A 19,823-nucleotide genomic window follows, 5' to 3' on the forward strand; every position below is an offset into this window, starting at 1 on the left:
AAAACCATTCAAATGATCAAGAGAATCAGGATACACTAAGATTTTCGTTAAAATTCATATAGTACGGACTTCAAGGGTCAAGAATCAGAGTTGTCTACGTCACAAAAATGTAAGCACGAAAGAAAAACTCAAACAATTAAGATTTCTATTAGCTTTTTAAGAAAAGATGCAAAAGCTGGAAAATAAAAGATAGAGAAAACCAGTAGAAGCTAATGGAAGAATGCAATTTCGGAAATCTCTCTACAATTTTTTATCTTTAAAGATTAACTAATCATTGCCTCACACTTTGAAGGACAAATTTAGTAATTTCTTCTTAGTTTAATCAATTACCAAGGGTGTTTTTTGCAAAAAGCTGAGGTTTGTTGGGTGAAGCTTGGCCCGAAAGGCGTGCTGGAACAAATTTGCGTGTTACTGTCAATGGTAGCCTATATTCATTTGATCCTTCAAGTTGCTAAGATCAAGGTATATGATTGTGAAGGTGATACTTGCAAATTTTAGTATGTTACAATCTAACACTTCACAGCTTTGATAGTTAGGATAATATGTTTAAGATTTGTCAAGGCATCATGTAAATTTTAGTGTGTTATGCAATCTAACACTTCACGACTTTGATAGTCTGGATTTTTGTTCAGTAACGCAACATGCACTATGAGAAAGAGAACATAATCCTTAAACAACATTAGCAAGCTTTTTCTCATTTGTTAAACATTGGTCCTGTTGAGTTTCGATAGGAAGAATATCATCAAAGTGGAGAACGAGTTCCTGTTATTTATTGCACTACAAAGATGTCATATGTGACAGGTTTAGTTCTTAGGGGAATGCTCTTATAACTTGAAGCAATGAATGCTCTGATTTGACACTCTGCTTTATTTTATGCATATATTCGTAAAACTGACAGAAGATAGTGTTAGTTTTGCTTCTGATAGATAAGATATTTGAGTCTCTGTGAGGCTTCAATGATGGAATGTCTCAAACCGAAAGCACTAATTCTTATATACCCTTCACCCCCTGGTCCAAAACCACTACCAGGGACAGTAATTATGTGAGTCTTCTCAAGGATTTCAGCAAAAACGTTCCAAGATTTTGAGCCAGGGAAATGAACCCAAACATAGGGTGCATTTTTACCACCATAAACTGTCAGACCAAGAGAAGTCAAAGCATCAACCAGAATTCTTGCATTCTCCATGTAGTAGTCGACAAGGGACTGTATGGCCTGAAATTTTCCACAATCACACCAATGCCAGAACAGTTCCATACAGATGATAGTAGCCAAGAAGAAACAATTTGAACTAAATCTAGGAGCTAGAGTTTAAAGGAAACATAGTAATAGCAAGAATTTTGACTAGATATACATGTTCTTAGGAAGTAGAATTTACCCTTAAACCTTCTGGGGAAAGGCATGCCAGTCCACCAGCTTGAGCTATGCTGGATGCTCCATTGAAACATGTGCACATTATACGGTTGAAATCATGCATAACAGGGAAGCCATTTGAGTACAAGAGTTCCTCAGGGACCACTGTCCAACCAAGGCGGACACCAGTGAAGCCAGCAAATTTCGAGAACGATGACACTTCAATTGCGACCTGAACATAACAAGGAAAAAAAGAGGTTGAAAGATGCACCAATCATGTGTACAGAATAACAAAAAGGGTGTCTATGTAGGCCTGTCTTAAGACAACATGTAAACAAGTTACACGACAAGAATAAGACAAGAATAACTAAGAATATTTTATAGAGTTCCAATGCAACGAAACAATGAGAACAAGCTTATATCATGTTTACTGTTCTAAAAGTCTATTCCAGAGAACATATACAAAGTGAAGAAGATGAATGACTATACCGGAAAGGATGGATCCTGCACGGCAATCTTCAGATTGGAACCCATAAGTAACTAGACACATTCAGAGAAATCAAATTCAGCACTTTATAGTAATTAATGTGAGAATTAGCAAAGGAATGTAATTTACAATGAGGATGAGACATGACCTGAAGACGAGTAATATCACACTGTGCACCATCTGAAACAAAAACCTCAGAAGGTTTAATCCCCATATCTTTGTAAAAGGTAACAGAAATTGCCTTCCTCAGGGCCTGCAATGTCATTTTGGCAGGATATATATAAGTTTTATGATATATACTTCAAATACAAAAACACTTCCAAATAGGATGACAAATAACTTCACCATACATTTATTGTCTAAATCTGTTACAATTTTGAAGGAAAATTTGATCAAATATGAATTTAGGTAATTTCAAACTTTTAAATTATAAAAATAAATTATAAATTCTAACATTGAATGTTCACCAAAGTTTACTCAACTTCTTAACATATTCTTTCTCTCTCAATATTTAAAACAAAATAACAAATGTTATAACATGATGGAATTTCAATTAATTGTTATTTAATATCATTTTTTCTTTAATTTTTTGTAAGAAATTATTTAATTAATATATGGGTGTATTCGTTATTAGAAAGAGACTAATATGAATATTTATTCAGGAATATATATATATATATATATATTTTTTTTTTTCTTTTTTTCAGATATGAGAACAAGTATAATCACACCTCAATATTGGTGAATAAAACGAAAGTATTTTCTGTTTAATATGAGAATTTCATGGTAAAATGCATAGGAATGAAAAAAGAAAATGTATGAACTTCTCAAACAAGATAAGATACCTTTTCACCTTGCTCTGGTCCATATCCTTTATAGCCTGATGCTGTTGAAAGGCCATGCACAAACTGCAAACACCATATGAGTCTATGAATTTCTCTTCTAAACCAATGCTTTCCGTTTTCAACTAGATATCTCAATTCAACAGAGTTAAAACAAATTCATAGAAATGCGCAGGGATGGTTGAATTTTGCTGACAAATACTGCTCATTTTGTTAATAACCAATCTGCTTGTACTGTATAAACACTCTCATTTCATAGAGTTTATACATGCATCATCGTCTGCTAACTCAGAAAAAGAAGCTTACATCAACCATGCTAGCTGTTACAGTCTTTGGTAAGGGTTGTGTCGTATCACCAACTCCAAGGTCTATTACATTTGCATGTGGATGCCTCTTCAAGTGCATCATCTCTTGTCTTTCAATCTGATCATATCATAAAATTCTATCTCATCAAAAAGTGAATATCCAAGAGACTGAAAAAATCTTGGACTAGTAATCTAAACAATTATATATAAGTACTTTTTTTATATTTCATTTTAATTTTATTGTATCTTTTGTCACATCTAACTTTTCTTTCTTGTAATTATTAATATTTTTCTCCATCTCTCTTTCATTTCTGTCCATACATGCAAAAGTAGGATATAAAAAAGGTTTTTCCAATACAAAACTAATTTGCTTGGTCGGTAGCATTTTGTCACATCAACATGAAACCATGAAATAAAATGCTGAAAAATTGTAATACTAAAATAATAGGAATTTATATACACGGGATGTTCAAGAAAAGTCAAATTATGTTTGGATTAATAAAAAAATGAGCCATTACAAAATAAATTCTCTCTCAATTATTAGTATATTCTATGATAAAATAAAATTCTCATTTCACATTAGTCTTAAGGTGGGAGAAACATCGATGTCAATAAAAAAGATGGAAATAGTATCTTTGGTGGTCTCTTACTTACCATTCCAACCAATCCAAACATATTCTCAATAATGTCATTAGCCAATTATTGCAAAAAAAGAAACAAAAGTTCTCAGATATCTTTCCCTATTAGGAACATAAATGGCTAAAATAGAAATCAACAGCACAATTAATATGTGTTGAACTGAAATTTGAAAGCAGTAAATGGGTGTGATAAGCCAGATTAAGTAATTTATTAATTAAAGTGATCAGAATCATGGGAAAACATGCACCTCTGGAAATAAATAACCATGTTGCAGTTTCTCCATGTTTACATTCCTGGGTACCTTAGTGCAGTGTCCTGCACACATGATCGCAGTCAGAAAGATGATAAATCCATAAACTAAAATGAAAAGTTGAACTGTGAGCATACCGATTCTCACGTTTTGACTGTTGAATGTGCATGAGAACCTATATGGATTAATCATAATTTGAATTCATCAGGCAATACTGTATAGTGAAGAAGGGAAAACCCAGATAATGTTGAAATGCAATAGAGAAGATGTTCAGATTATCATTTTTACCTTGCAATTACCATCTTAGGCTGAAAAAAATCAGCACTGAAAAACATTCCTCTCAGACCAGTTTTCTGCTTTATTTGAGATTAATAGTAACACTTGTGCTACTGATTTCAACAATTGCCACATATTTATATGCACAATAGCAAACTATGCTGCTACTGAAGAATGTACGTCTACAATTTCTCGAGCAGAATGTGATTTTCCCTTGTCAATTTCATTTTCCACATACCTAACTTTATATTCGTTAAATTAAAACAGTTGCACTATATTTTTATGTTTTGGACTGTATAGTCAATTTATTTATAAACATTGATGAAGTTAATTATAATAGAGCGCTTAAAACAAAAGTTTATTTAATTAACTACATATATTAATTTTGTGTAATTTTTAATAATCTGACAATATATTAATTTAAACATTTTTTAGACCATTGAAATTAGACCATCTTAATAAAATACATAAGTTAGACCATATCAATGCTCAACAAAAGCCGAAATTTGATATGATATTAAACTATACTGTACTTTTTTCAAGAAAGATTTTCTTGCTTTTTCACTGTTTATATAATAACATATTTGACTTTGTAAGCGTAGTTCAAAAGTAGTTAAATTTTGGAGTATTTATAAAGCGTGAAAAAGATCAATTATTAAGTTTAAAGTGATCTCAAGTGATCACTAGCCATAAGATTTAACACAAGTGATAGTGATGTGTAGAAAACGTATTGCAAGCTTTAGTTGAAATCTTATAAACATAAATGGAAATAAGGTTACTTTTATTAAAGTTAACTAAAAGGGAAAAGCTGAAAAGTTAAAGTTCAAAATAAATTTGAAGCTAAAAAAAATTAAATTAAAAATATTTGATAAAATTGGTTTAAATTTATAAACGAAAAATAAGGATATGACTGACTATTAAATAAAATCTTAATATTATATAATTACATTTTTATTAAATTTCCTGTTTTTTTTTAAATTATCTGAACCTAGTTTTTTGTAAATTAATTTTCAAGTTACATTTGGTAAAAAAATTATTCTTTATTGAAATTTAAAATAATTATCATTTCCTGGTAAAATAATTATCATTTTGTAATTCAAATCTAAATAAATGATGTTAAAATAAGTTTGTAAAATTGATCATTTTTGTGTTATTCATTTATAATATTAGAGTTTTGAATGAATAAATTCATAATAATTTTCTCTATTGAAACATTTTTTTTATCTTCATCTACAACACAATCTAAAATATGTTAACTATAATAATATTGAAACACAAATAATAAATAACTAAATTAAATTAAGTGGGTTGGTGAGCCAACCCAGCTCATCACGGGTTCAACCGGGTGAGCCGGATTCTAAGTGAATCATGTTAAAAATTGGCCAATATAAAAAAATGACATTTTTTTCAAACCCAACCCGTGATGAGTCAGGTTGGTCCGCGAGTTATAACCCATTTTGACAGCATTATGTCTAATCCTACGAATAAAGTGGTTAGTTGCCCCTATACATTGGGTTGTATCTCTCTTAAAGTTAGTTTCTTATGTTCCAATGGTGCATCCTTCTAATTTTGTGGAAGCCTCCCGTTTATAGGATTTGGATGTTCCCATTAGACCGAATATGAAATTTATTCTTTTTGGTAATTGAAGTAAATCAAATTTGCTGACAACTAATTTATTTGATTTTTGTAATTAACACAGTGTGTTGATAGTCGATTTTATTGAAATATTCTTTCTTTTTTAATAATTTTTACTTATCTACACAATATTTTCATAAATAATAATTAAATATTTTTATTTCTCAATTTATTAAAAAAAACCTTAATTATTTAAAAAGTAATAATAATAATATCAGTAAAAAATAAAAATAACCAAAATTAAACAATTGTAAAAAATTACTAATATTTGAAAATGGTTATTGTTCCTTTGAAAAGTCGTAGTCATCATACACTATGTATACTATATATAGTGTGGAGTTTAGGTTTTGCTTGAAAAAGACTAATCATAATTACGAAAACGGAGAACAAAGACAAATAAACAAGCATTTAAGAAATGTTTGACGATACCTACACGCATTCCAAACATGTCCCAGTGGAAAATATTAACCCACTTTTGACTTTCCAATACAATACAATGCATATTAAGGGATTAATGGAAAAAAAGTGCACTAGAAACTACATGGAAAAACACTTATTTCTATAAAAGGAGAAATACAAAACTAATAAATGATATTTCGATTGAAAGAACCACGTGTGAACAAGATGATCACTTGAAAAGTTGTTACTTCAATTAAAATCCCTTCATTCCATGATTGAGCTAATTGATATTCATGAACTTTAATTAAAATCTCCTACCTTGGTTGTTGGTCAGCATAAAATACATTAAATAAATAAATAAGGATGTAGTCTTGGAAGTCAAAACCAGAGAAATAATCCAGAATTTTTTTACTTGTAGTTTCTTGAAATATGTAGTTTCTGTTCATCGCAGAAACATGTTTTCGGTCAGCTGAAAACTGATTATGCAGAACCGATATTAAATTATTAACGTTGTTGTATATTTGTTTATTCAATTTGGTAGAATGTGAACTGAGTTGATCGATTGCAGTGGAAAAAGCATGCCCAGATAAAGCCAAACTAATCTTTTGAACAGACATATGCATGCATTTCAGATTCTGCAATTTGGAACGGAACAAGTAAACGAAGAAAGCCATTACAATAATTCACAAAAAACGACAGAGTTCTTAATTCCTACGTAGAAAGAAAAAATTGCATTGCAAATAGTCAATTTAACATCTTCTCAAGAGAAAAGAAAAACAAAATAAAACAAAAAGAGACGTTTTTGACTTATTAGGGCTACTTTGTACTTTTTTTTTATAAATATGAGTTTTTTTTTTATCATTTGTATATAAAAAATTATCCCAAACCTATTTGGTTGTCCATAAAATCACCTAAAGGATATACTAAGCTTGCTAGGATAATTTATCTCTAAATAGACGAAGTCAAAGTTGTCATAAAAAAAATAACCTATGAGAAAATAATTGGTGAGAGATTCTAATTTTAAAGACACACCTTAAATGTAAATTGATTTAGTACTACTTATTTGCTGTAATATTAATTTATAATTTTTCTTCATGAAATATTTGACTTTTAAACAAAACATGACAAGGAATTATAATTATCTAAAAGTTTAAAATTATAGTCAACTTCGGAAATGTTTTTCTTTTTTTTCACAAATAAAAAATTATCTGAACATGCATGTCTATTAATTATATCAAAATATATATATATATATATATATATATATATATATATATATATATATATATATATATATATATATATATATAAAAAGAGAGAGATAAATTACATTTGAAAAAAAAGTTAACATACCCAACTAGAACCAAAATTTCCCACACAATGATATATAGTTTAAAAATAATATCTCACGTAATAAATTTTCATATTTGTTATTAACATCTCTATTAAATTTACCGGTAATAAGTAATGAAATATAGCACTTTAACAAGTTTGACCTATACAAGCAATTCCTTAGAAAAATGTTTTTTTAAATTCCAGGAAATTTGTAATTAGCGAGAGTATGATGTTTTACATTATTATAATTTGTTATTTTCTCGTAGTAATTAACCACTTGTTAAATTTATCAACAAATTCACCAATCCATAATATTAATATAGTATTTAATTAATCTAAAAAATCGAAAAATACCAATTCCTAAAAGTTTATCATCAAACTGAAATAAAATAAAGGCAAGTCATACTTTTTCAGAATATAGCCATTACGATGAACTGGAATAAAAAACAATGTATTCTCATAAAGACTCGGTCATTGGACGCTAAAACGATAGAATAATTTATTTTTTAAAAAATTACAAAATATCTCCATGTTCGAAAGTCAGAAGAGAATATGTTTAGTTTACAGAAGCAAGACAAAAATAAATTAAATAACTCAAATAGTACAAGGTTCAATATTTTTATACCATATGTTGATCGCCTCTTCTGTAAAAGAAAGTTACTTGACAACTATTTTCTTTCTTTTTCTTTATTCAAATCAAATTATTGCATCATGTCATTTGTGTCTATATAGAAAATAAACAAGATAAAAACCAACAAAAAATCTTGTAAAATGAATTTAAAATTTAAGTGATTTTGGAAAAGAATTTTTTTATGCATAAAAGGTAATCTCAAGAAATTACTGTATTAATACTTGGTGTATAATTTTTCTAATTTAACCGGTTATTTTCTTTTAACTATATGCAACTTAAATATATAGAGAAAGAATTTTGAAGTTTGTAATAATTTTATATGATTTAATGACACTATTTTTAATTAACAATATTTGTAATTTTAACTTTAAAATAATCTCTAGATAGATGTGGATGTAAGTTCTTAACATCATATATTTAAGGATGGTTACAGAGAAAGGTACATTCTATTTCTAACAGTAAAAATTTATTTCCGTTCTAATACTTAGTCAATAAATGGATATATTTGTACATACATGGTACTTGTTATTTACTGTTCAAAATATTAATTAAATATATTTTTTAAAAGTATATGAAATAAAATAATATATTATCAAATATTTAATTTTAAAAGAATATTCGTTTTCTTTTAACTAATGTCAAATATAAAAAAATAAATTATGGTTATATAAATATTAAATACAAATATAAAATATTAATAAGATAAATGTCAAATAATTATAAAAAAGAGTATAAATGATAAATTTGTGTCTTGTAACTAAGTTTCTTGATAAAGTAGAAGTGATTAGATTATCTATAAATAAAAGATATGTTAATAATTTTAAACTGAACAAATTGAGACAAGTATGAAGACAACAATAGTATGCTGTCAGTGCAATAATTTTTATCAAAATCATAGTGGGTTATAATATTGAGAGGGAGGGTTCATTTGTTATCTAAATACAATTAATAAATTTACAAATTTTATAAATTAAGAAAAATAGATTGATATTTTTTACATTTATAAAATCCTTTATAGCCTACACTAACAAACTTGACCAATCTATTTTTTTTTTTAAATAAACTCTAGAGAATTACTCCCTCCACCACAGCTCCTTATATTTTTTATATTTTAAAAATATCTTAGATTAACTTTTTAGAACGTTTATCATTTAATTTTATTTATTTTTTTTAAAACCCTAATTATATAGTTTCATTCTCTCACTCTTCTCTTTCTCTTCTTATCTAATTACACACAAACCTCATCTTCCTTCATTTTCTCACTTCTTCTCTTTTACACAAAGAGAGGCCCCACCCCTTTGCTTTCTCTCTTCCTCTCTTCTTCGCACACAGAGAGGCTTCACCCCTTCTCTTTTTTTCTTCGTTTATATTTTTCCTGCACATTTTTGTAATTAAAGCTTTATTCATTTTATTCTTTTTGTATATGTGTTCTGTAAATGGATGTATGTGGTGTGTTGTGAATAAGGAAAGAAGATAAATGCAAAGACTTGAACGGATATGCAAAATTCGTTCAGCCTTCAATAAATCTTGAGATCTGTCCACGAATGTTGAGATTCCGTGAATGTTGAACGAATTTCCTACATCCTTCCTCTTTCAACTCTTTTTATTTTTTATGTGTTTAGTTTATTAATTGTTTTTGTAGATTTTAATTTTTGAACATTGTAAATGTTTATTTGTGTAGATTTTATATAATTTAATAACTTTTGTAATATGTTTTTATGCACAAAAAATTGTTAAAAAATAAAATAAAATTTTGAAAGAGAAAAATAAAAGGATGGAGACGGCAGAATTAAGATTTAAAAAAAGTGATACTTGAACTCTCATAAAAAAAACTTTTAATTGCAGGAAAAAAATGAGAATGGGAGGTGCAGGAAAGAGTGGTAGAGGGAGTAGCCCTCTAAACTTAATGATCAAGCAATATGTTTAGGCCCACAATATACAGATTAACGGCAGTTAGTTAGAGTCCAAAAACAAGCGTGGTAATAACGCTAGGTCGTAGTATTTAACTTCTACGCCTGCCCTTACCCACACAAAACCCATTCTTTCACGTTTTTCTCTTCCCACCCAACCCAAGGCCCAAACCAACTCCCTCCAAAGTCCAAACTACGAACACTGTCTCCCTTTCTATCTCTCTGCAAAAATTTTCTGAGAAAATCCAGCGAGAAAATTTGCAAATGTCCAATTTCCTGTCCAACACTAATCCGAACCCGAACAAGTCCTTCGAGGTACATGAAAGTCCACTCGTTTAGGAGAAACAGGTTTTTACGTTGTGCAGTGAGTTTTCATGATTTGTTGGTGAATTTTGCAGGTGAATCAGCCTCCCACTGATTCTGTCTCCAGTCTCAGTTTCAGTCCCAAAGCCAACTTCCTCGTAGCCACTTCTTGGGACAATCAGGTCTTTCTCTTTCTCACTCATTTCATTGTCTTCACTGTGAAACATCTCATTTGGAGAGGTTTATGAGCAACAGGTTCGCTGCTGGGAGGTAGCACGGAATGGAGTAAATGTGGCCACTGTCCCCAAGGCTTCTATGACGCACGATCATCCAGTAAGCTCTTTTAGTTTTAGTTATTCATTTATGTCTCCTTACTATTTATGTGTGGGATGTATGTATTTATTTTCATGAATTACTATTCTGGTACATGTGCGAGGTTAATTTGGTAGGACTCGGATATTATTATGGTCAGGTATAATAATCAAAGCTTTTTTGTAACAAAGACATTAGGATATAGAGGTTTCACAATGATGTTACTTAAAATGAAGTCTATTGCTGAATGGCGATGTAATGTATGGTTGCTTATTTTTCATGTTAAGGTATGGTTCTTGCAAACCATCCTCTATGGGCACTAGTTAAGGAATGAATAGAAGCCCTTGTTGGACTTACATCGTTGCATTTGAAATTGTTTGGGAATACATTAATAATACTTTTTAATAAAAAAAATTCATATTCTTCATTCAGTGTCCTAAGGTGTGACGGTTTGCATTAGTCTTACAATATTCATATGTATGTTATACATGTTTTTGAGTCTCAAGATTTCTTGGCACATTCCTTAGACGAGGAACCACAAGTAGAAGATTTATTTTTTAGGAATTAAGAACATATTTAACTTTATATTAATAGTTCTTGACAATTGAATCTTTAGACAATAGGTTTTCACGATGTTTCTTCTCTTTTCTGCCTTTTCCTTAAACAACAGTAGTTTACTAGTCTATGAAGTCATAAATTCATCATTTTATTTCCCTGCAAAGGTTTTGTGCTCTACATGGAAAGATGATGGCACAACTGTCTTCTCTGGTGGTTGTGATAAGCAAGTGAAGATGTGGCCTCTATTATCCGGAGGCCAACCAATGACTATCGCCATGCATGATGCACCCATCAAAGAAGTTGCTTGGATTCCTGAAATGAATCTCTTAGCCACAGGAAGCTGGGACAGGACTTTGAAGTATTGCACTAGCATTTGCTACCTTTACAGCAATTTGTTTTTAAATTATAACTTTAGTAATTAGAGTATATGAAAATCATCTCATAATATCAACTTTATATCTAGAATATTTTAGAGCATCTTATTTTTTTTCTTAATTTATAACTTAGGGACATCAGTTTTTGTCTTTTACAATGAAATCTCTTCTTCTTTGTTTATATCCAATCAGCTCTTCAGGCTGGTTTTTGTCACACACATCAGGTGATGTGTATTATCTTTATATAGCATGCCATTGCATATTATATTTTATTATTTTGTAGTGCTGCTGATATCTATCACATCTTTCTGATTAAGTATGGTATGAAGCTTGCAATTTTGCTTGATCTGATTCTTCTGTCCTCTCCTTGCACATGACTCTTTTGGATACTTTTAGATACTGGGATACAAGGCAGTCAAATCCTGTGCACACACAGCAACTCCCAGAGCGCTGCTATGCTATGACAGTGAGACATCCTCTGATGGTTGTTGGCACTGCTGATAGAAATCTAGTAGTTTACAACTTGCAAAATCCTCAGGTAATACTTTCAGTCTAATTTAGCGAATCTCAACTTAATGATATTATGCATTATTAGTGTTACCTTTCAGTTGTGTATTCACTTATCATATCACGACCATTTTATCTCAAGATTTCATGATAAAAAGGGGTTGTTTCTTTTTATTGCTTAATTAGACAATAAATATATTAAATTTATTAAGGGTGAGGAGCAGGAACTAGGAGTTAGATGAGAATAATAAATTATCTAGGAGAAAGAGAAGAAACATCCCAATTTCTGGGCCAGAAATTCAATGTATATTCACTCAGGTACTCCGAATGATTGTTTGGAGCCAGAGGTTTCAAATAGTAAAAAGGAAGGAATGAGTTTTCCTTCCAAGTACGATAGGCATCCTCAAGGCACTAACATAATATCCAGAAAAACTTATTTGGTTCATGGTTTATTTAGACATCTCATATTTGGAATCATACTGGGCAAAAGTAGGACAACCTATTTGCAGAAGATTAGTCCCATGTAGTTCTACTGGGGCGTCAGTCATTCAAGTCACAAATTTAATAAATTGTAGCCCAACATACTTTTTCCAGACATCAGGCAATCCTCACTTATCTTTTACTTAGCTGAACTTTAGTCTCATGTACTTCCTCGCCTGTTAGGACCTTGAATAGAAGTTTAGTCTTAAGTACTTCCAACCCAACATCAAGCATTTTGGAAGGAACTTGGGTAATTTGTGGTGCCTAAGTCCCTAATTGAGTAGTATGGGATGGGATGCCCGGTGTAGTTTTTCCACCTTAATAAATAGCTTTTGAGGGGGGAATCCCCAAGTGTTTGGGTATTTATCCACTAGTATCAAAGCCTAGTTGTGAGTGTTTTGGAAATGGCTACCAACAAGGGGTTCTGATTGGTGTAGTATGGGATGCTCGTGGACTATTTGAGTGTTTGGCTCCCTTAATAGCTAACTTTTGAGGGTGGTTTTCCCAGGGGCATAAGTACTTTTCACATTTCTAACATTCTAACAAACTAATAGCCACAATTTGGCTCCAAATATGCAATTATTTTCTCTCTTCTGCTGTGTGCTTCATTGTAGGACAATCAATTAACTATATATATAGTGTGTTTGATTTGATGTTCAACACTGTTAAACGTCTATTTAGCTCAATTATTCAAGAACCATAGATTGCTTTCAATGTGTATTGGAATGTGTGTAGATGTAAAATGAATGGACGTTAGTTGTGCTTCAGTCACCTGGTGGGTTTGGCAACATCATACTTTTCCCACAGATATCTGTACTGATTGTCTAATTGAATACTAGTTTGTTGATCATTTGCCTTTTCATATTCTATTGTGAGCATTTTAATTGTTTCAGTTAGATCAATGTGTTGATATATGATGTATTATTCAAACTATTCATCCTGTGGATTATTCTTTTTTTTAGCTTTCATTTCTGTTTTGGCTAGTATCCCTACCTTTGGCCATTCTTCATTTGCTACAGGTTGAATTTAAGAGAATTGTTTCACCCTTAAAGTATCAAACAAGGTGCCTTTCAGCATTCCCTGATCAACAAGGTTTCTTGGTATGCATCATTCTCCATTTGGTTTAGATATTTATTCCTTTCTGCATTTGAGTAGTCTTATTCTTCTGTAAAAATCAATATTCAACTGTTTCCCAACTGTGTGCTACTTAGTGTCTTTTGTAACCAATTTTTTGGTTGCTTGTATTTATCTATTTTTACATCGAGTCATAAATCTGATAGCATACTCTAGCAGAATGGGGTATTCTCCACTTTCTGGTCCTTTTCCTTAAATTTTTTTACTCCAACTTATGTTTGTTTTCATAACTTATCCAAAATACACAAAATATCTTTTCCCCTAATTTATAAGTTGTATGTCTAGTTTGATTAATTTTGGGATGTTGAAACTGACAATATACTTGCTTCAGGTTGGATCAATAGAAGGAAGAGTTGGGGTGCATCATTTGGATGACAGTCAGCAGGGTAAAAACTTCACTTTTAAATGCCACAGAGAGGGAAATGAAATATACTCGGTCAACTCTTTAAACTTCCATCCTGTAAGATTTATGTTCCACCTGTGCCTTATTATTCTTATTTAAGTTTGTATTAATTTGTTGGACTGCTTTCTTTGAATTTCAATTGGGTCATTGCACTTTTTATAATGAATGATTGGTGTTAAAATATTCCTGGTTGTGATTTGCTTATTGTTTGTTTTAGTAATGTTATTATCATTCTTTATCATTAAAAATGAAGCAGCTTAAAGAAACATTCTCTCCATCTTAAAGTTTGTGCTCGGGTACTCTTGCAGCCATACTACTTTGAATGGTCTCTTTGAATTTTACAATTATGCATTTAGTAATAGTATTTAATTCACCTTGTTACTTTCTCCTTTTCTTTAATCAATTTGAAGTACTGAGCTATATGTGTAGATCTGAGTTTATTAAATAGTTCCTGCTATGCTGATTTAAAGAAATCCATTTTTGTTTCGTAATGATGAAAAAAAAAAACACATTGAGATTTCTGTATTCATTGAAAATGTTATTTTCAATATATGAACTCTCATGAAATGAAACACCTTAACATTACCTTGTCAAAATTCTGTTTTCAATTTTAATACATTTTGTTTTGTTTTTGGTTTTAATATTGATTTCTTTGATAACAAATATCTTAAGTGAAGTGTTCCATTGTTTATTTATGGAATTTAGATGCAGACGACATGTTGTTAGTGCTGTCAAAATGAGCCATCTGGTCCGACTCGATCCACTACGGATTGGTCACTTAGTGAGCCAATTCAGCCCGGCTCATTTATTAGTGAGTTGAAAAAATTTGAACTAGGCCCGATCTATCACGGATTGGTGGGTTAAACAAGTTGACTCACTAGCTCACTTAACTTTTTTTCACCCTCTTGTTTCGAGATTCTTATAACATGTTACTTTGAGCAATCAAATTGAAACAATATTAATTGGACCAATTAATATAAAAGAAAATGAAACAAAAGAACTTTTGTTGTATATTCTAAACTATCAAGCATAAAATTTTGCAAATTTAGTTTAATGAGACATACACAACTGTTTGACCAAGAAACTACATATAACCGTTAATAAAAATACATAGCACAAGATAAAACTGTCATGCTTTTAGATAGTCTAAAAGCAAGATAAAACAAATGGCATCTTCCCTAAATTATCCATCTTCTTTATCTCCATTTACAATACAATAAAAAAATAGTGTTAACTAATAATATTGAAATACAAAGTAATAAACAATTAAAGACATGTGAAAATAAGTTAGTTCAAAATCATGCAACCAATTTTGAGTTAAAATGAGTGCCTCAACATTCTCTGGAAGAATGGAGGAATGATATTTGGTTAGGACATGAGAACCAAGACTAAAGGCAAACTCACTAGCAACTGTAGTGATTGGAATGCTAATAACATCATAAGCCATCTTAAATAAGTTTGGATAACGATCTCGACGATCCCTCCAATAACTTAATACATCCAACTTATAAAAAAATTTGGATCAAGATTTTCTTCATCTAAATAAAGATCTAATTCAGACCTCCCAGTGTCATTAACATGTTGGCTCAAATAATCAACATATTCCTAAGACATCATGAAACAAAGTTAATATGTCATTAGTCAAGAGTAAGAAATAAAATATACATGATAAAATAAAGTAAGTCTAAGAATTAAAGACTTACATCAAATGCATCCATCACTGACTCATCATTAGTAAAAGAAGGTTGTTGTGTTGGAGGAGAAACTTGAGAACTTGAAGTATTTGATTCATTTGAATTTAATTTGACATATTCTTCAAACAACTTATACATGTTATCCTTTAAAACATTAATCTTTTCTTCACAAGTAAAAGGATTAATCTTTCTATAATAAAATCGAATTGCTTCAAACTTCATCTGTGGATCAAGAATAGCCCCAATAGCAAGAATGTCACACTATTGATTCCAATACTTATTAAACTTGTTCTTCATACTCAATGACATATATCATCACTTTTAAAATTTTTCCGTAACAAACATTCAATTTTCCAAACTTGCATGAAGTAACAATTAGAAGTTGGATAAAAAGAACCTGAAATCAAATTAGTCATTACATAAAATGGCTTCGAGAACTCACATTTTTTCAGACTTTTTCCACTTTACGTAATGTGTGAGTTGTTTCTTACAGGAAAAGGTAAAAAGTGATGATCAAACGATTAAAGGGATTAATATTGTGACATTCTTCCTATTGGGGTTATTCTTTATCCACGGATGAAGTTTGAAGAAATTCGATTTTGTTATAGAAAGATTAATCCTTCTACTTGTGAAGAAAAATTTAATGTTTCAAAGGATAACATGTATAAGTTGTTTGAAGAATATATTAAATTCAAATACTTAAAGTTCTCAAGTTTCTCCTAAAACACAACAACCTTCCTTTACTAATGATGACCATTGATGGATGCATTTGATGTAAGTCTTTAATTCTTAGACTTACTTTATATTATTAACTTTGTTTCATGATGTCTTAAAAATATGTTGATTATTTGAGCCAACATGTTAATGACACTGGGAGGTCTGAATTAGATCTTTATTTAGATGAAGTGAATCTTGATCCAATGTTTTTTGATAAGTTGGATGTGTTAAGTTATTGAAGGGATCGTTATCCAAACTTGTCTAAGATGGCTTATGATGTCTTAGCATTCCAATCACTACAGTTGCTAGTGAGTCTGCCTTTAGTCTTGGTTTTTGTGTCTTAACCAAATATCATTCTTCCAGAGAATGTTGATGCACTCATTTTTAACTCAAAATTCGTTGCATGGTTTTGAACGAATAGGTAACATTATTGTTATTCTCACATGTCTTTAATTATTCATTACTTTGTATTTCAATATTATTAGTGTAGATGGAGATAAAGAAAAAGATGCTTCAAGAGAGCATCATATTGTGGATTTATTCCTTCAAGACTCCAATTTAATAGATGGATAATATTATAGATGGGATAATTCATAAAGATGCCATTTGTTTTATCTTTTTTTAGACCTATCTACAAGCATGACAGTTTTATCTTGTGCTATATATCTTTGTTAACGGTTATATGTAGTTTCTTGGTCAAACGGTTGTGTATGTCTCATTAAACTAAATTAGCAAAATTTTATGCTTGATAGCTTAAAATATATAACAATAGAGTTCTTTTGTTTCATTTTCTTTTATATCAATTGGTCCAACTATTATAGTTTCAATTTGATCGATCAAAGTAACATGTTATAAGAATCTGGAAAGAAGAGGGTGAAAAAAAGTTAAGTGAGTAAGCCCGTTTAACCCACCAACTCATGGCGGGTTGGGCCGGGTGGTCCGTTTTGATAGCACTAGGCAACCGCGTAGCAAGAAAGGCTCTATTGCGAAGTAAGGGTTGTGCGTTTTGAATAATTAATTTGATTTCATTAAAAAAAATAGGTAGGTTGATGAGTCAACCTGGCTCACCACAGGTTCAACTCGGGTGAGCTGGGTCAAAATTTTCGCATTTTTTTCCAACCTAACTCTACTCGAACTTGTGGTGGACTAGGTTGACTTACGAGTTTCAATCCATTTTGACAGCACTACATGCTGTAATTGAATAAAAACACTCGTAATTTATTTTAATTACTAATGATTTCAAGTGTTAGTACGTTGACATTGAAATGTTTGAGTTTGACAAATGCTTAGCCCCATGGTTATGGTGTATTGACATCTTTTATCCAGTTCATTTTGTGTAAACAATGAATAAGCATCTGCAGTATCCTATGCCCTTTAGTTATAGAATTTCACAGATACTTGTACGCTCAGTTCTTTTTTTCGCCAGTGCACTGTTTTTTTGAGTGCTGTTTACATTTTGTTGGTCTCCCTAAAATTATAGCATACGTACAAATGTTTATTTGGTGATTGTTCGAATATATTCACGATTTCTGCTTGCTTCTATCCCCAATGGAAATCAGAAATCACTGACAAAGTTTGTCCACTTTAGTCTATCATCATTTCTTACATTATTTTTCTACTAAGGTACACCACACATTTGCAACTGCTGGTTCGGATGGTGCTTTCAATTTTTGGGATAAGGATAGTAAACAGAGGCTCAAGGTTACTTCATCTTTATCAACAGCTCCATTCAGCTCCTGACGGACACTTATTGTAGTGATATTTTCTGCCCAATACTTTCTTATCTAATGCAAACTTAGCTTATTTCAGGCCATGTTGAGATGCAACCAACCTATTCCTTGCAGCACCTTCAATAGTGACGGTTCAATATTTGCTTACTCAGTATGCGCACCTTACTACTCTGCATAAATTTTCGTCTTTGTTAAATTCGTTTTACACCTGTTTCGAGTTATGCACATATACTAGTGATGATTGGGTTTCTTTCTTTTGCTGCATAACTTTTTTTCCTTGTTTCATTTTGTTGTGAGAATACCTTAAAAAATACCCTTGACTTCAGCACACCATTATGTGTGAGAGGATGTTAAAATGCAATATAGTTTGTAAATTTTAAAACAGATACTAAAGAGCAAAATAAACAGTGACGTGGATAAAGAATTTGCCAGCGGATGTCTTAATTTTGTTGATGGACTTTGCTTTCGAGAAGCATGGTTCAAACAATGCAATCTAGAGGTTTATCTTTATAAAATACGCTTTTTTTTAAGGATTGGGGGTGGTGTGGACATGGGGGATTTTACTTGCTTGCTATATTTGATAAAAGCTAATTAGGGAGAACATGAGGGATTATCATCCATGGCGATAATCTTCTGTGATAGATAGTGAGAAGATAAGGGATCATGACACATAATGACAATCTTCTATAATAGATATCTAAAGTCATCAACAACAAAAATCAGGCCTAATAGTCACTTGTCTAGTTTGGGTGATGCATTCGACCACATGGATTGATCAGCACCGTTGGGTTTTTGTTTAATAAACTTAAATGAGAGTTAATGTTTTTGTTGCATTGCTCTACTTTCTATCCGGCAATTAAATTCTTGATATGATTCGTAATTTGCTGATAGAAGGATTCTGATTTCAAAATCTAGGTATTGTAGCTGGTCTTATCTTTTACCTCAATGGAAGTATTTCTATGATTTTATGGTTCAAAGATGTGGATTTAATACATTGACGTCTTTCGTGTAGGTGTGCTATGACTGGAGTAAAGGGGCTGAAAATTCTAATCCTACAACAGCAAAGACCTACATTTTCCTGCACTTGCCTCAGGTATTTGGTTTGGCTATCCCTTTCTTAAAAAAATATCCTTTAATCATCTGTAAATGATGCGCATATTATATTAATATGAAATGCAGGAATCTGAAGTCAAGGGCAAACCACGCATTGGTGCTACTGGCAGAAAATAGAGAAGATTCTGCTCTGGGATAGTGTAATATGTATATAGTTCACTAATACTAGTATATAATGGAGCCAAGGTATTGGTTGAAATCAAAGTATAGAAGTTGAATGGGCTGGTCAGAACTTGGAAGAAATTATCGACTAATTAATGATAAAAACGTGTATATAATGTGTGGTTTGTATTTTACCTGTTTTAATATCAGGGGTGTTTTGACTTCTACAGTGAAGCACATAAAGTAGGTTCTTTCATGGTGCTATAAGACATTGGAATGTTGTACCATATGATCTTTATTTAGCCCTTGAGGTATGTCTAAGTGAACTATTGATTT

The 19,823-nt window shown here is 31.0% G+C and overlaps 2 protein-coding genes across 2 annotated transcripts; one reads left to right on the forward strand and one right to left on the reverse strand.

The window, feature by feature from the left end:
* Positions 1-669: 669 nt before the first annotated feature.
* LOC108323432 (probable LL-diaminopimelate aminotransferase, chloroplastic) lies at positions 670-4,250 on the reverse strand. Its single transcript, XM_052879305.1, has 9 exons — positions 4,163-4,250; positions 4,012-4,049; positions 3,872-3,939; positions 2,987-3,103; positions 2,684-2,746; positions 1,987-2,091; positions 1,841-1,891; positions 1,377-1,583; positions 670-1,213 (listed from the first exon to the last, which is right to left on the reverse strand). Exons 1-9 carry the CDS (start codon positions 4,207-4,209, stop codon positions 908-910), a joined length of 1,002 nt encoding a protein of 333 aa, XP_052735265.1. The 5' UTR covers positions 4,210-4,250; the 3' UTR covers positions 670-907.
* A 5,927-nt stretch (positions 4,251-10,177) lies between these two features.
* On the forward strand, positions 10,178-19,754 carry LOC108323437 (protein RAE1). The gene is made up of 11 exons (XM_017555896.2): positions 10,178-10,375; positions 10,459-10,545; positions 10,619-10,696; positions 11,398-11,591; positions 12,004-12,145; positions 13,614-13,694; positions 14,060-14,188; positions 18,166-18,243; positions 18,352-18,423; positions 19,285-19,365; positions 19,452-19,754. Exons 1-11 carry the CDS (start codon positions 10,325-10,327, stop codon positions 19,500-19,502), a joined length of 1,044 nt encoding a protein of 347 aa, XP_017411385.1. The 5' UTR covers positions 10,178-10,324; the 3' UTR covers positions 19,503-19,754.
* Positions 19,755-19,823: the final 69 nt, after the last annotated feature.

This window comes from Vigna angularis, chromosome 6, assembly GCF_016808095.1.
Source record: "Vigna angularis cultivar LongXiaoDou No.4 chromosome 6, ASM1680809v1, whole genome shotgun sequence".
NCBI classification, from domain to species: Eukaryota; Viridiplantae; Streptophyta; class Magnoliopsida; order Fabales; family Fabaceae; genus Vigna; species Vigna angularis.

Bases quoted from the DNA above. Each gene is read 5' to 3' on its own strand.
- LOC108323437 (XM_017555896.2), top strand. From the start codon at position 10,325: ATGTCCAATTTCCTGTCCAACACTAATCCGAACCCGAACAAGTCCTTC. The intron at 14,189-18,165 runs GTAAGATTTATG...TTTTCTACTAAG, and splicing joins ACTCTTTAAACTTCCATCCT to GTACACCACACATTTGCAAC. The intron at 19,366-19,451 runs GTATTTGGTTTG...TATGAAATGCAG, and splicing joins TTTTCCTGCACTTGCCTCAG to GAATCTGAAGTCAAGGGCAA.
- LOC108323432 (XM_052879305.1), bottom strand. From the start codon at position 4,209: ATGTTTTTCAGTGCTGATTTTTTTCAGCCTAAGATGGTAATTGCAAG. The intron at 4,050-4,162 runs GTAAAAATGATA...TAATCCATATAG, and splicing joins CCTAAGATGGTAATTGCAAG to GTTCTCATGCACATTCAACA. The intron at 1,584-1,840 runs GTATAGTCATTC...TGTTATGTTCAG, and splicing joins TGCAGGATCCATCCTTTCCG to GTCGCAATTGAAGTGTCATC.